Genomic DNA, 14,166 nt, shown 5'->3' on the forward strand with positions numbered 1-14,166 from the left:
TTACTGGAAATAGCCTGTGCGCATTCCTATTATCTTTAATGTGGAGGCGGCGGGTTCGCGGAATGGAGCCTGTGTCGGGGCGGCCCGGCGGGGCGGAGTCAGCGCGCTGCCGGGATTCCTGGAAAGCGGATAGGGAGAAGCCGCCTCGCAATTCCTGGGAATGAGAGTCCGATTCAGCGAAGGCAGGAGCCGCCGGCTGGGACCGGGAGAGAGAGGAGGAGGGGGAGGGGGGTATCGGAGCGAAGCCCGGTGGCACACGATCGGGGAACCAGGGGGGGGGGGGGGGGGTCCTCAGGTGATGTGTCCGCGAGAAAGACGCGTGTTTTGTGTCTCGCCGCCGGGATGCGAGGAACGTAGGGGTTAGCTTAGCGGCTAACTGTCACCCAGCACAACAACCCGGCGGGGGGGGGGGGAGAGAGAGAGGGGAGAGGGGGGAGGGAACCGCTGCGGCCGGCGTGACGTCAGCGCCGGCGGTGCTGCGAACAGTTCTCAGAATAGTCTTCCAGGAAACGGTAAATTCGAAAAGCCAAGCCTTTACACTCTGTCCTTCACACGTTCGGATCCCGCTCCGGTGATAACACACTCCGACCCGCCGCACGGACCCGCTGCTTCTTTTCTATTATCTCCGTTTAAACCCTCTCTGGATCCCGGCTCCGTGGTCTCCTGTCGCCTTTATATATATTTTGGAAGTGAGAAAAAAAGCGCAGACGAGCGGAGGACACACTGGGACACGCTGAGCTCTTCGTGTCCCCGTTTTTTTTTTTAATTTTCCAAACACATGTTAAATCTTATTTTTCGGGACCTGGCTTTTCTGTAGATAAACGTGACTGGATATTTTGTTTTTGACTTGTTTTCTGGGGAAGTTGAAGAGATCCAGAGGATTCCACTAATAGTATGATTCTTTGTGTACCAGGGTGAGTGGACTTTTTCTTTGTGTGTTTCCTCCTGTTATTTGTGTTAAAACCACATCAGAAGTGACATCTATTAGGAAAACGTGTGTTTTCCTAATTCTATTGTCAAGCTATAATAATAGAGTTTGGATTAAAGGTGTATTTGAGATGTCCAGACCTGAATTGCCAGTGGTGTAAAAAATGTGAAAGTCCTGTTACACTAATTTAAATACTAAGTAGTTTCTTTCCCTTTTTTTATTTATTAAAAATGTCTGATTGAGATACATTTGTCTTTTTAACAATATCCTTGCAGTAACACTAGACACCAAAAATAGCAAATTTGTCCCAAATGATAGAAAATGTAATTAATCAAATCATAAATCACACAAGTAATCACATTTTGTGGTTTTCCAAGTAAAAGTGTGGATTCATAAGATAGAACATCTTCTTCCTATAAGAACTTAAAGTCAAGGAATACGTGCTTTGTGTTCATTCCGGACTATCCTGACGATAAAGATCTTATATTAATGCAGGACGGAGGAGTAAAGCCGACCATGACTATTTTTAAGCTTTGTTTTTTTTTCATGCCATTTAAACCTTTATCTTCCATCTCATTTCCAGTCCTAGAGCTCTTCTGCCCAGTGCTCTGTCCACTGACGCCCCGCAGGGCATGCGGGCTGGAACCGTAGCTCCCAACTCCTGCCTTCAGAGCACCCCCTCGCTATGGGACCCTGCAAAGGACCTGCGGGCCATCGCCAGCAACTTCTGCTATCTAGAAAACTCAGGTAGGGTTCGGAGAGTTTTTCATTTTACAGCCACCGACGTCACAGATACGATCCTTGAAAGACTCTTGTTCAGATAAATGATTTCATTGAGGATTGTTTACTGTAGAATAAACATGAAGTAACATGCGCAATGTCCAGTGACTAATATCAAGGAATGTGTTTGTAGGTTGGTACTGGGGAGCAATAACTGCAGCACAGGCCCACGCAGCACTACAGGAGGCGTCTGAAGGAGCCTTCCTGGTACGGGACAGCAGCCACCCCATGTACATGCTGACCCTCTCGGTCCGGACTGCACGTGGCCCCACCAGTATACGGATCCAGTACAGCGGCGCCAAGTTCTTGCTGGACTCCAGCTCTCCGGCTCGGCCCAGCCTGTCGTCCTTCTCCAGCGTGCCCAGCCTGGTGCAGCACTACATGGGACCAGAGAGGAAAGCAGACAAGGGGAATGTGGAGTCGGAAGCTCCTTCGAAACCCTCACAGCAGACAATCCAGGAGGCCTCTGTGGTACTGAAACTGAAGCGGGCCGTGTACAAGCCCAAGGGCCTCCCCTCTTTACAGCACCTCACACGCCTCGTCATTAACAGACACTCTGACTGTCCGGACCAGCTCCCACTCCCGAGGCCTCTGCTGCGTTACATCCAGAACTATCCCTTCAAGGTATGAGGCGTTCCTCAAGGTCATCACAATGGCCGTTTTTCCGACTTAAAAGACAAACAACTGTCAAACGGGTCCTTCGCACCTGTACATGACAGCACTGCTCCAGCAGTTGAAGGCCAGTCCCGAAGAGGCTGGACACAGGGTCGTGTTCTTACTGACAAAGTATGTACACTATCAGTTATAACTGACACGTCTGCATTCGGACTTAATTTGTCGAGGGGCGAAGAAGAATCCCAGTAAGAGACAGCTCGTGAGAGAACTCAGTACTGTAATCTACACTTATTTTATGATGGATGTGGAAATTGTCCACATCTATTTCACCCTCATCGGTAATGAATGTACATATTGTTTCCAAGAAGTACACTGATTCCATTGAAACAACATTTTAATCCATTTTATTTTCTCAGTACAACATTTTTTCTACTTTTTACATGTGTACATTTTTGTATTAAAATAACTAATTTGATTCTAACTTGCAGTCCTTTACCTCCTTTTCCATCTTGTGCTGCTTTAAATGAAAGTGTTGCTCACCGGGCACTGTCCACATCCCTGGTATTAACCACCGCACAATGACTGCTCTTGTGACACTTGTTACGAAATATTTTTCATTTTTAATCACCTTTGAAATACAAAGACTTTGTGGCCTTTGAGCTCTGAAGTGTGTGTGAGACACGCAGACGTGTGTGAGGACGTAAAGGCCACATTGTGTGTTTTTGCTCAACAATGCGTACAGCCTGCATCTGAGTCAGCGAATGGACAGGCGAAGGGGAGGACCGCTCATCAGCAGATTCACAGAACTGCTGAATGCTTCCTGGGAGGAGGGTGAGATTCTGAGAGGGAGGGTTCTAAGAAAAGCCTCGGTAATTACCTTCAGCTTTGAGCCTGCTTTTGTGCCAGCTCGCACACATTTCTATTGTGGCACAGGAGGTGATCGCAAGGGTTTTAGGTTTTAAGAAACGCAAACAATGACATGAGAGTGAATTCGGCCCCTTGGAAATTGTGCATTTTTTAGTCATTAATGCAGCGCAAGTGCGTGCTTGGCGGCTCAGTGGGGGTAGAGGAGCTGAGGCTGTGGCAGCCTGGGATAAAGCCAGTGTAATAGGATCTCAGTTTCTCAATCCAGATCCAGCTCGTGGTCCTTGTATGAGTTCTCTTTTCTGGAGGATACAGAACCGAGGCCTAAAAAACAAAAAAAGAGTCATGGATGCTGAATTTGAACTTAATGAGAATGAATGACAAGGTGGTGCTAAGCTTAAATCTGTGAGGTTTTATCACTGCAGCCTTTTACTTCCATAGACAGCTAATGGATCATAATGTAAACATGAAATCACAGGGGGTTTAATGCTGACAAAATAAGATGAAATCCTGTTGACATAAACAAGCCGAGAGGTTTTTCGACACAGACCTGCCGGTGATGTCATGTCTTGTCTCAACATAACGCAGCTCTTTCACATTCACCTCCACCCACTGCTGAATGAGCGAGGGGTGTCTGGGGTCCACCTCTAAGTAAGCACGTCTGTTATTCACAAGGGAAATAAAGCACCACAAAATGGATTAAAATGCAGTCATCAACAGGACAGAATCATCAGCAGTGACCTTGAGACGAGAGCGGGGGCACATATCTGGAACTGTGTTCACTGGAAGTCTTTTGAAAAGCTTAACTCATTAAAGAGGCAACACGATACATGTTTTTAAGAACACGCTGTTCTTGTGACAAGCCCCTGCTGGCGTAAGGAATTAAATCCAGGTGGGGTGGTTTGCGTACGTGTGTGTGTCAGTGTGTGTGTGTGTACTTGCTGTAGGCGGAGAGGTTCCTTACCCATGATCTGACAGAATCTTTGGAGCCATAGTCAAAATCTGTTTGATCACATTTAGGCCATCCTCACCTCCATCCAGAGCAGACGGGTCCTCAAACCTGGAAACAGCAGAAAGTTTCCACACATCACTTTAATACTGCACCGACACTGTTCAACATGTGTTTGAAAAACAGACATTTTTAAGAATATATATATTCTATAAATGTCTGTTTTATATACACATAATATATATATATGTATATATACACATAATAATATACATTTATAGCAGATAGTCATGATTTTTTAATTTAATTTAATTTTATGTTATTTCCCCAAAATAAAAGTTTTTTCCTTTAATTCTCAATAACGACTTAATTTTCATAATATCACAAATTGATTATTAAAATCACATTTTTTCTCCCTTCAATATGGCCCTAATACTCCATTTTCTAAAAGCAGTATGTAAAATAGTGAATAAATAGCAATTATTTTTGTCACTTTCTTTTACAGAGTGAGATAGGGTGTTTTACAACATTTTCATTTATTGAATTATATCATAGAACCTGATGACAAAAATGTGACATGTTTAGGGAACTGGTATTTATGAATGTTTGCAATTTGCTGCAGATCGACATAAAAATCCTAATCTAATGAATGTAAATGTGTTTTCATAATGGGACTCTAAGTCGATATGCACTCGGATGTAGAGCTGAAGCTATTCAAATAATCAAATAATTTTAGGTGAGAAAAATGTCTTAAGAATTTACAGCTTATCGAAATGTGATGACTTATTGCATTTTTCTTCCCATGAGACATATGATAGTAAACTGATTATCTTTGGGACTTGGACTGTTGGTCGCACAAATAATGCGTCTGAGGAAACCGCCACCCTGGATTGGGTGAAAATATACTGGGCATTTTTTTAGTGCAATATTAAGAAAATAATTGTCATACATAATTGTCAAAATTAAAACAAGATATTGATTAATCTCTGAGAAATTGACTGGAATGTCAAAAAACGCCCCAATTATATAAAGTGACAAAATCTGCACCCGTCATTCTAATACTTTAGGGTTAATCCATCCAGTTGTTTTTGTTGAATGAAGCAAACTAAAAAAAACCTGGTTGGTGGAGGTAATAAACAAACAAACCAAAAAACAGATTGAAACATAATCTCCTTTCTGGCAGCGATAACTGTTATTTACAACACTGACAGGAAGTTAACAGACTTTTAAAGTGTATTATAGTTTATTACAAGTGTTAGGACCATTTATTTGGCGATTCCTTACTGTGGCGAGGTTGTGTAAATCGAGTGGGTTTCAATCACCTGAGAATTTCCGGTTCCAACTTGGACATATCCTCAGAGAACAGGTACGGAGGATTACTGACCAGAGCAGAAGCACGAGTGCAGAGACTCAACGCAGCTTCTGGATCTGACAAAACACAAATTTCAAATCTTCAATCCATTAGCACTGCATTCATATATGTCATCTATTCATTTGAATGCGCTGCTTCCACTCACCTTTCATCACATCTATATGATGGATCTGTAATCGGTCCTGAAGCCCCAACCTGCAAAGTGAAGACTTGATGCATTACTGTATTTTAAAAGCCTTTATCCACAATAAAAGTGAATCAGTGAGGATAGTTACAAGTGGATGTGCTGAGGTAGAACAACCTTAAAGCGTTCTCCCTTGTTAAATCCACTGCCTGCTGGCTCTGATCCACCGCGATGGCTTTAAGCTAGTGGACAAAAAAACGTAGCCATTAAAAGCTGAAGATGGGTTTTAATTTGTTAATGGAGAAAATACAAATCAAGCGTTTTTATAATATATGATCTGTTGACTGTGGAGGGAGAAAAATAAGCAGTTGTGTTAATATTATGAGAGGAGAGTAGAAAGCATGTTTGAGCTGATAACATTAACTGTGCTTATAAAATATATTAAAAAAATACTATATTCTACTACATAGTTATTTTTTATTTCCTCTGCTACATCTGTATCTCATCAATTAGTTTATTGATATTTTTTCAAATTAAGGAATATATAAAACAATTTTTTTAATGTAAAACTTCTTTAAAACGACCAATTACCAAATGACCCAACTAACATCAAAACATTTCATCCCAAATCTGATTTTAAAAGCATGATTGAATGTCAATGTATTGAGTTTATAAGGATAAAGAAACGGACAGTTACAGGAAACTCTGCTTCATGTGATTAACACAACGCTCACCTGAGGCAGACTCCTCAGGAGGCTGAGAGAAATGGCTCCGGAGCCACATCCCACTTCCACACACGTGTGCAGAGCGTCCAGAGCATCTTCAGTCCCACACATCGTCTCCAGATCAGTGAGCACAAGTTCAACCAACTCCTGCACCGACACACAGAGAAAACATTGCTCTGGTCACGTAGGATCCCAGGATTCTTCAGGATTTACTTGTACATTTTACATATGTGTGTGTTTGTATATGAGTATGTGTGTGTGTGTGTGTGTGTATGTGTGTGTGTGTGTGTCTCTGCTCCTCTCCTACCTCTGTTTCTGGTCTGGGTATGAACACAGGAGGCCTCATCTTCAGGGTCAAATCCCTGAAGTCCCACTCCTCAATCACATACTGCACAGGCATTCTACAAACACACACATTTCAGATCACAATAAAACCAGTTGCGTAGATATCACAGGCGTCAATTACTGGTACCAACCTTGACTATGAAGCACAGAATAAAACAACACAACTGGGAGGAATAGTAGAATTGAAGCTACACACGTACCTCTCATGTAAAATCTAAGAGGCTGGATAAAGTCAATTCACCTCGACCACTGGGATATTTTTCTTGGTGCATTTTGAGGGAATATGTCAAATTCAAGTTTTGAATATGTGGATATTTGAAATTGAGCCTGAATTCTATGGATTTTTGGGGGCTGATGCTTTTATCAATATTAGGGGGTAGAAATATTACTAATAACGATTTTTACAACTTGATGTTTTTGCAATGATTCCAAAAATGTCGTAATCTGACACGAAATGTTATTAATGATCAATATTTCATAGACTCACCATAAATTTTACGATAGGAAACTAAAAATAATAAGAAATAAAAATACAACCAAATATATAGAAGTTGATTAAGAAAATAAACACTTTTTTTGGGAACTGTAAACAAATGCACATTTTTCTAGCCGGTAAAATAAAAGTTTTCATATCGGCTGATAGATGTTGAGGAAACATTTTGTTCGATTTATCGGTCGAGCTCTAACTTTAGTATATTCTATTTATAGTGTATTTGTGTAAGCTTTATACCTGGAGAGACGTCTGGTGCAGAGCTTCCACATCTGCTCTGTTTCCTCTCGGCTGAGGAACTCTGTTAGCTTCCCCTGCTCCACACTTTGTATCTGCACAAAGAAATGTGAGAAAATCTGAATATATTGAGTCAATGCTTGAGGCAATGCTCCCCAGCAAATGTTCAACTCACAGTTTTGGCCCCGAACAAATGTGCCATGATGTAGTGGCTGGACTCTTCAGGCTCCGGCACTCCTCTCTCCTCAAAGTGCTTCCTCCATGAATCCATGGCCTGGAGGGCTGTGATGCTGAGTGCAGGTAGGACGGGAGCGCTGCATGCTCGCACAGCACTGGAGCCCCAGATTCCCTGAAGAGCATCAGATTCAAGAGTGACCAAATAACCACAAATCAAAGCCCCTGCGTGCAGCCACACAGTGGATCATCTGTCTGGCTGCAGCGGGACGATGCTCTGGCACAAAGCGGAGTGCTGACTGTCATCATTCGCTTGCTACACCGTGGCAACCGAGATACTGGAGTTTGTTTGTTCTTAATTTCATAGGATTCTCTGATTAAGTGTGTCAGGGCTACAGCCGGCTTGACTCCACTGTGCACAGCGCATCAACACCGCGCCAGCAGCCCTCCCTCGGATACAATGAAAGGTAGATGACTTTGAGCAGAGAGTTACCTTTGGTCCAGCGCTCCTGCAGCCAAACAGCCTGCAGCCTGCACCCAGTGACCTCCTCCACATGGCTCACCTCAGCAGACCCCCCACTCCCCACACCGGTGCGGCCATCGTTTGAACAGCAAAGGGCAGTTTGTGTGACCTCTGTTGTCCCCACACTCTGTGTTTGAGCAGCTTGTCCTGGGTCTGCACTGCCTGTGTCACCAATGTCCCCCTGTGGGTCAGCTACACAACAACTCGTGTGGTCGAGAAACAAACTGGGGGACACTGTTGTTGGTGTTTCCCACACGCGCTGCAAGCAAACGTCACAAGACCAGAAACGACTCCTCCGCATGCGCAACACTGACTCTGATGGTGCCTTCAAGTACATTGGCAATAAGTGGTGAAATGACAAGTAGGCCACATAAGTACAACATGTACACGTGTGAGATACAACAAGTATAAATGTGAGGTTTTGTTTTTGCTCTTCAACAACAATTATTACCTCTGATATTCGAAAAGGTTTTTTTTCCACTTGTTAGAAATATTGAAAACAACAAAAATCCTAAATTTCCCTCAGTATCAATAAAGTATCTATCTATCTATCTATCTATCTATCTATCTATCTATCTATCTATCTATCTATCTGTCTATCTATCTATCTATCTATCTATCTATCTATCTATCTATCTATCTATCTATTCAGCACATCACACAAATAAAGTCTTTTGATTGATAAACCACATGAACAGTTTATTGAATATTTGGGTCATTTAGATTACATACAGATTTTTTTGATTGCCCCAACAGCATAAGCAGAGAAATAAATCCATTGACAAAAAGCAACTTTAATTATACAGATCATATTTGATGAAAAAACATTTAATTGAATGCTTTTAATTTAGCATTGATCATTCAAAACTATGAACAGTCAGTTTGAGGTTTGCTGTGTTCGTTGGCTGAGTGCAGGTGTCACTTTGGGCTCTATGTGTATGATTTGCACGAGTAGTTATCTTATATAGAGTTGTAATAATTTGATGATATATTAATAGTCACAAAGCTGCTATTTTTCTGCTTTGGCTTCATTAAGGGAACATTTTATTTTTAGGCTACTTTAAGTGACAGAGTGAATTTGTAATTTCCATCACAATTTATCCCATCAGTATTGACATGTTTTATTTCTCATGTTAAGATCCTGTGAACAGCCAATTGTAAAACCATAGACTGAAAATAAAAAGTTGTTTCTACAGTGCTGAGGCACTCCACCAAAACGGGTTGAGCCTTTTCGATGGAAAATGATTCGGTGATGTGTCTTTCACGGCTTCCGTTGTCCACGCGGTTGATTTCCGGGGCTCCTTGAACGCACCAGTGCTGCTGTTGTTTGCTCTGTGTCGCGTTCAAAGACCGAATTAAAAAAAGTCTCTCAAACTGTCTGATTTCAGGTCTTCGGCTCTTTTAGTAAGTGACCGACTAACAACACACGTGCCCGCGCAGTGCTCACACTCTAGAAGCCGTGCACGTGATTCCCTGGAGATCAGCAGCTCCGGAAGCAAACAGCTAGCAGCTAGCTATGACTGCTAAATAACAACAGAAGGAAACAGAGGTGACAGACAGGGGAGACAGACAGGGGTGACAGACAGGGGAGACAGACAGGGGTGACAGACAGGGGAGACAGACTGAGGAGACAGACAGCAGAGGAGATAAACAGAGGAGACACCCGGTGGACAGCATCATCTACTAGTGAGGGGCGGACAGGTCTGTGACAGGCATGAGCTCGAGAATAGAGTGTATATTCTTCAGTGAGTTTCATCCCACTCTGGGACCGAAGATCACATATCAGGTAAGTGTATCCATATGTTTAAGTCAGACCCAGTTACAGTTTAAAGGTCTGGACGAGACAGTCGAGTATTGTTGACAATATTCATCATGAGTGTGAAGACTGATTTCAGAGCTGCATCTTCGAGTTGTATTGATAACTTGATTAGTTAGTGGAACAGTAGTCTGCCAGTATTTTGATAACCGATTCATCGATTTGAGTTATTTGTCAAATAGATTTGAGTGTTACTTTGGGCTGTGAGAAATTAGGATGCATATTTTTCATCATTTTCTGACATTTTATTGACAAAACAACAATTCAATGAATCGAAAACAGATGAATCAATCGTAAAAATAATTATTAGTGGCAGCCTTTATATCAAATCAGAATGGAATCGTTAATGCTATTAATAGTAAACATGTATTTAATCCGTCAACATGTTGTTGTATCAAGCTGGGACCAGTAGATGATCTTCCCAGTGGGTCCTACTGGATGCATATTGTGATGCAGCGTCTCCTGTGTTCTCCCCTGACAGGTTCCAGAGGAATACATCTCACGGGAGCTCTTTGACACAGTTCAGGTTTATATCATCACCAAGCCAGAACTGCAAAACAAATTAATAACAGTGTGAGTAATGCAACGCCCCTCCTCTGTCTCCCTGTCACAATTCACTGACTGTGTTTTCATATATAAGCTAGGGGTATGTTGCTTGTTTTTTTGGTATCAATCTATCCTCCGTGCCCTTTACTTGTATTTTAGCACCGCCATGGGAAAGAAGTTAATCGGATGTCCTGTGTGCATCGAACACAAGAAGTACAGCAGAAACGCCCTCCTGTTTAACCTCGGCCTCGTCTGTGATGCCCAGACCAACACGTGTGCCCTGGAGCCGATAGTGAAGAAGCTGTCTGGATACCTCACGACTCTGGAGGTAGCGATGCAGTCTCACACCTTTCACATTTGTCTGCTTTAATATCCGTGTTGTTCTCAGATGTTGGTGTCAATCTTTCTGCCTTCTCCTGTTGCAGCTGGAGAGCAGCTTCATTTCCAACGAGGAGAGCAAGCAGAAACTTTTACCCATCATGTCGACCTTGATGGAGGAACTCAATGCCACAGGAGCCTGTACCTTACCCATCGGTATTATCACAGTCTTTACAGTGCACACGTTTTATTGGTGGCAACAACCGTCTGAAGCCACGTGAATGCTTCGAGTGATTAAATGTACTTTACGTGTGCTTTCGACCTAAAACAGGCCTGATATTGTGATTTAAGTGTAAAAGCCTATTGAGTCAGTGTTTGTAGAAAACATCTCGTTCAGTTATTCATTTTCAAGAAATTGTGGCAGCAGCGCTGAACGTTCCCGTCAAAGGCTGATGTGACATTTAGTGACAATATAAAGATAAAGAGACAAATAAAGAAAGCACCAAGATACAGCGGCACCATAACGTAAACAGCTGTGTGAAGGCCAAACACATTCGAACTGGTAAAAACACATGGTGGACAAAAACACGCAGTTTATAGTTTATCATTTAAATTGAATCTTACCATTTGTTTTAGAAGATGTATAAACACAGTATTCACATTATGCTATTATTTTTATTCCCAGAGGGTACTATACCGTAAAAACATTGAAGGACTATATACTTAGCTGATGTAATCTGACCTACTACAGTTTAATAATTTACAGAATTTTCTTTTACAATTTTTACATTTGTACATTTACTTTTTTATGACCACCACCAGAATTTGAACATCGTAGACTATGGCATTGATTCATTCAGCTTTTTCTCGCCCCACTCTTTCTCTCTCTCTCTTTCATGCTCACACATTGACAAAAAACTGTCTGCTATAATTAGATGGGCTATATACATAATCAGTTGTAGAGCCGTCCACGTGTGATCAGATCATCTTTGATGGATGTTAATACCAGTGTCATGTCACCAGTGCTTTGTTTAGTTTTGTTTAGGATTGGAAAATGGTGGCCACGAAAGTTATTACAATTTCCACAAAATCTATTCTCTCTGTTTCAGACAAGTCAAATACCATCCACCTTAAACTGATATTGCTGCGGAAGGAACCCCCGATTGTCCAGGAGTTCGATGTCCCAGTTTTCACAAACTGTAAAGAGCATTTTAACAAATCTCAGTGGGATCTCACCACTCAACAGGTAGTCTCCCTGATATCTAGCCATTTTTAAATAGATACCATAGGTACAATAACAGGTACAATATTGTCTGTATTGCTGTAATAATGAAGAGTTGCATAGTAATGAATATAGATCCGGTCGTGAGGTTCAGTAGAAACCAGTAACGTTGGACTGTGTGATGCCACCTCCAGATCCTGCCTTATATTGATGGATTCAGACACATCCAGAAGATTTCAGCGGAAGCCGATGTGGAGCTGAATCTTGTTCGTATTGCGGTGCAGAATCTCATGTGAGTGTATTTCTGTGCACAAAGGGCAACACACACACCAGAGGCGTTTAATGTGTGTCTGAACACCCTCATTCATTATGTTCAATGTGCTATAGTACTATAATCCAGCAAACCAGTGGAGTCACTGTGAACGTCATTGTGGGTTGATCCCCGTCATCACATCAGAATGAGCCACTGTGTTGTTCTCCAGTGCTGATGTGGGTCATCATTTCAGAGATGATCACTCAAATCACATTATCTGGCTTCAGATGATTCGACAGGTCCCAGTACAGCTGGTGTGTGTGTTGTATCTCAGTGTGAGAGAAACTTACTTCTGCAAAGAAATACACTCAGTCTCCTTTTTCTTTCACAGGTATTACGGTGTTGTGACTCTGGTGTCGATATACCAGGTACAAAACCAAACTCACACAGTGACACACACTGGATATATTTATTCCAGTGCAACCGAAAAAACTAAAGTCTTAATTGTTAAATCTGTGGACTTGTAACAGCTAACTGTTTGTATTTCCAAATATTAGGATGTATCCCTCCACATTTTCTAGCTCATTTTCTTTATTCCTGTTTTTAGTGTTTTCTTGCTTCTCTTTAAGCTACTTCTCCTTTTTTCTTTTTTTACCATTTCCGTTCTAACCTCAAGTTCCCTTCATCTGTTCCTGTTTGCTGCTTTTCTTTGTAACTGTTATATTCACTACCGGATGCCTACATTTGGCTTGGGTTCAGGAAAAGTAACTATTTATCGTTATATCTTGAATTTATTCAAAAATTGCACGAAACATATTTTCATATCATAAAACATTTCATCTGTGTTCTCAAAATGTCATGTTCTTAGATGTGGCTCTTCCCTGTAACTGACGTCTGTTTTGTTTGGTGACTGAAACCTGTGCCTCTTAATTCCCACCAGTACTCTAATGTGTACTGCACCACCCCCAAAGTCCAGAGCCTCATAGACGACAAGTCCATTCAGGAGGAGTGCCTCAACTACGTGACCAAGCAGGGTAAATAAGACTGATTGCTGAACTTAAGTGTGTTTTTCTTTTATTCTGAAATGTTTATCGCATTTTTTTCTTTTACATCATTCAGGTCAAAAGCGAGCCGGCCTGAGAGACGTGTTCCAGCTGTACTGTGGTCTGAGTCCAGGCACCACAGTTCGAGACCTTTGCTCTCGCTACTCGCAGCAGCTTCAAAGGGTGGATGAGAGGTCAGTGTCGCTCAGCTTGACATTTCCGGAATATACTTTATGGCTCATGAAAGATGAGGTCAGAGTGACATTTATCTACAGGTTTGTCATGTCATGTTGACTTTCAGGAGGCTGATTCAGTTCGGACTGATGAAGTCTCTGATTCGTCGGCTGCAGAAATATCCGGTGAAGGTGATCCGGGACGAGAGGAGCCGGCCGCCTCGACTCTTCACCGGTTGTCACAGTTATGATGAGATCTGTTGCAAAACAGGCAGGTTTTGAATCTCCCTCTGATTGATAAGAAACCCCTTCTCCAAAGTTTGCTCACAGTCTAATAACTTGACTGGTGTCGTGGTTTTTTACAGGGATCAGTTACCAGGAGCTGGACGAACGTTTGGAGAATGACTCCAGCATCGTGGTGTGCTGGAAGTGAAGTGAAATGAACTGAAAACAAAAAACTGCTCGGTGCTGCATTCAGCCGTCTGACTTAAAGATACAGAGGTGCCTCAACCACAGATGCCTTCAGTGAGATGAAGAGTTTTCCTGGAATAACTGAGAAAAGTGAAGTGTTATTTTGTAAATTCAAAGATAAAGGTGGTATTTATTAATATTGTAGAAAAAAGAATCTGTGACTAATAAAAGAAAAATTTTCATTGTTTTTTTTGTATC

The 14,166-nt window shown here is 42.0% G+C and overlaps 3 protein-coding genes across 3 annotated transcripts; 2 read left to right on the forward strand and 1 right to left on the reverse strand.

Annotated features, from left to right (window-relative positions):
- The first annotated feature begins 438 nt into the window (after positions 1 to 438).
- LOC128462240 (cytokine-inducible SH2-containing protein) lies at positions 439 to 2,804 on the forward strand. Its single transcript, XM_053447570.1, has 3 exons — positions 439 to 914; positions 1,512 to 1,675; positions 1,842 to 2,804. Exons 1-3 carry the CDS (start codon positions 895 to 897, stop codon positions 2,336 to 2,338), a joined length of 681 nt encoding a protein of 226 aa, XP_053303545.1. The 5' UTR covers positions 439 to 894; the 3' UTR covers positions 2,339 to 2,804.
- Positions 2,712 to 8,419, reverse strand: hemk1 (HemK methyltransferase family member 1). The gene is made up of 11 exons (XM_053447555.1): positions 8,097 to 8,419; positions 7,605 to 7,778; positions 7,433 to 7,524; positions 6,665 to 6,758; positions 6,367 to 6,504; positions 5,810 to 5,874; positions 5,654 to 5,703; positions 5,459 to 5,564; positions 4,152 to 4,247; positions 3,738 to 3,848; positions 2,712 to 3,511 (listed from the first exon to the last, which is right to left on the reverse strand). Exons 1-11 carry the CDS (start codon positions 8,157 to 8,159, stop codon positions 3,439 to 3,441), a joined length of 1,062 nt encoding a protein of 353 aa, XP_053303530.1. The 5' UTR covers positions 8,160 to 8,419; the 3' UTR covers positions 2,712 to 3,438.
- Positions 8,420 to 9,420: 1,001 nt separating this feature from the next.
- nprl2 (NPR2 like, GATOR1 complex subunit) lies at positions 9,421 to 14,155 on the forward strand. The gene is made up of 11 exons (XM_053447574.1): positions 9,421 to 9,912; positions 10,424 to 10,515; positions 10,648 to 10,816; positions 10,914 to 11,022; positions 11,916 to 12,052; positions 12,223 to 12,320; positions 12,673 to 12,709; positions 13,222 to 13,315; positions 13,401 to 13,518; positions 13,626 to 13,768; positions 13,863 to 14,155. The coding sequence occupies exons 1-11, from the start codon at positions 9,841 to 9,843 to the stop codon at positions 13,928 to 13,930; spliced, it is 1,137 nt and encodes a 378-aa protein (XP_053303549.1). The 5' UTR covers positions 9,421 to 9,840; the 3' UTR covers positions 13,931 to 14,155.
- Positions 14,156 to 14,166: the final 11 nt, after the last annotated feature.

Source organism: Pleuronectes platessa, chromosome 2 (genome assembly GCF_947347685.1).
Source record: "Pleuronectes platessa chromosome 2, fPlePla1.1, whole genome shotgun sequence".
Classification (NCBI taxonomy): domain Eukaryota; kingdom Metazoa; phylum Chordata; class Actinopteri; order Pleuronectiformes; family Pleuronectidae; genus Pleuronectes; species Pleuronectes platessa.

Coding starts and splice junctions, on each gene's coding strand:
- nprl2 (XM_053447574.1), top strand. CDS start 9,841: ATGAGCTCGAGAATAGAGTGTATATTCTTCAGTGAGTTTCATCCCACT. Junction 11,023..11,915: donor AGCCTGTACCTTACCCATCG/GTATTATCACAG, acceptor TCTCTGTTTCAG/ACAAGTCAAATACCATCCAC. Junction 12,053..12,222: donor GGGATCTCACCACTCAACAG/GTAGTCTCCCTG, acceptor TGCCACCTCCAG/ATCCTGCCTTATATTGATGG.
- LOC128462240 (XM_053447570.1), top strand. CDS start 895: ATGATTCTTTGTGTACCAGG. Junction 915..1,511: donor ATGATTCTTTGTGTACCAGG/GTGAGTGGACTT, acceptor TCTCATTTCCAG/TCCTAGAGCTCTTCTGCCCA. Junction 1,676..1,841: donor CTGCTATCTAGAAAACTCAG/GTAGGGTTCGGA, acceptor ATGTGTTTGTAG/GTTGGTACTGGGGAGCAATA.
- hemk1 (XM_053447555.1), bottom strand. CDS start 8,159: ATGTGGAGGAGGTCACTGGGTGCAGGCTGCAGGCTGTTTGGCTGCAGG. Junction 6,505..6,664: donor TACCCAGACCAGAAACAGAG/GTAGGAGAGGAG, acceptor GTGTCGGTGCAG/GAGTTGGTTGAACTTGTGCT. Junction 5,875..6,366: donor TCCTGAGGAGTCTGCCTCAG/GTGAGCGTTGTG, acceptor TTTGTCCACTAG/CTTAAAGCCATCGCGGTGGA.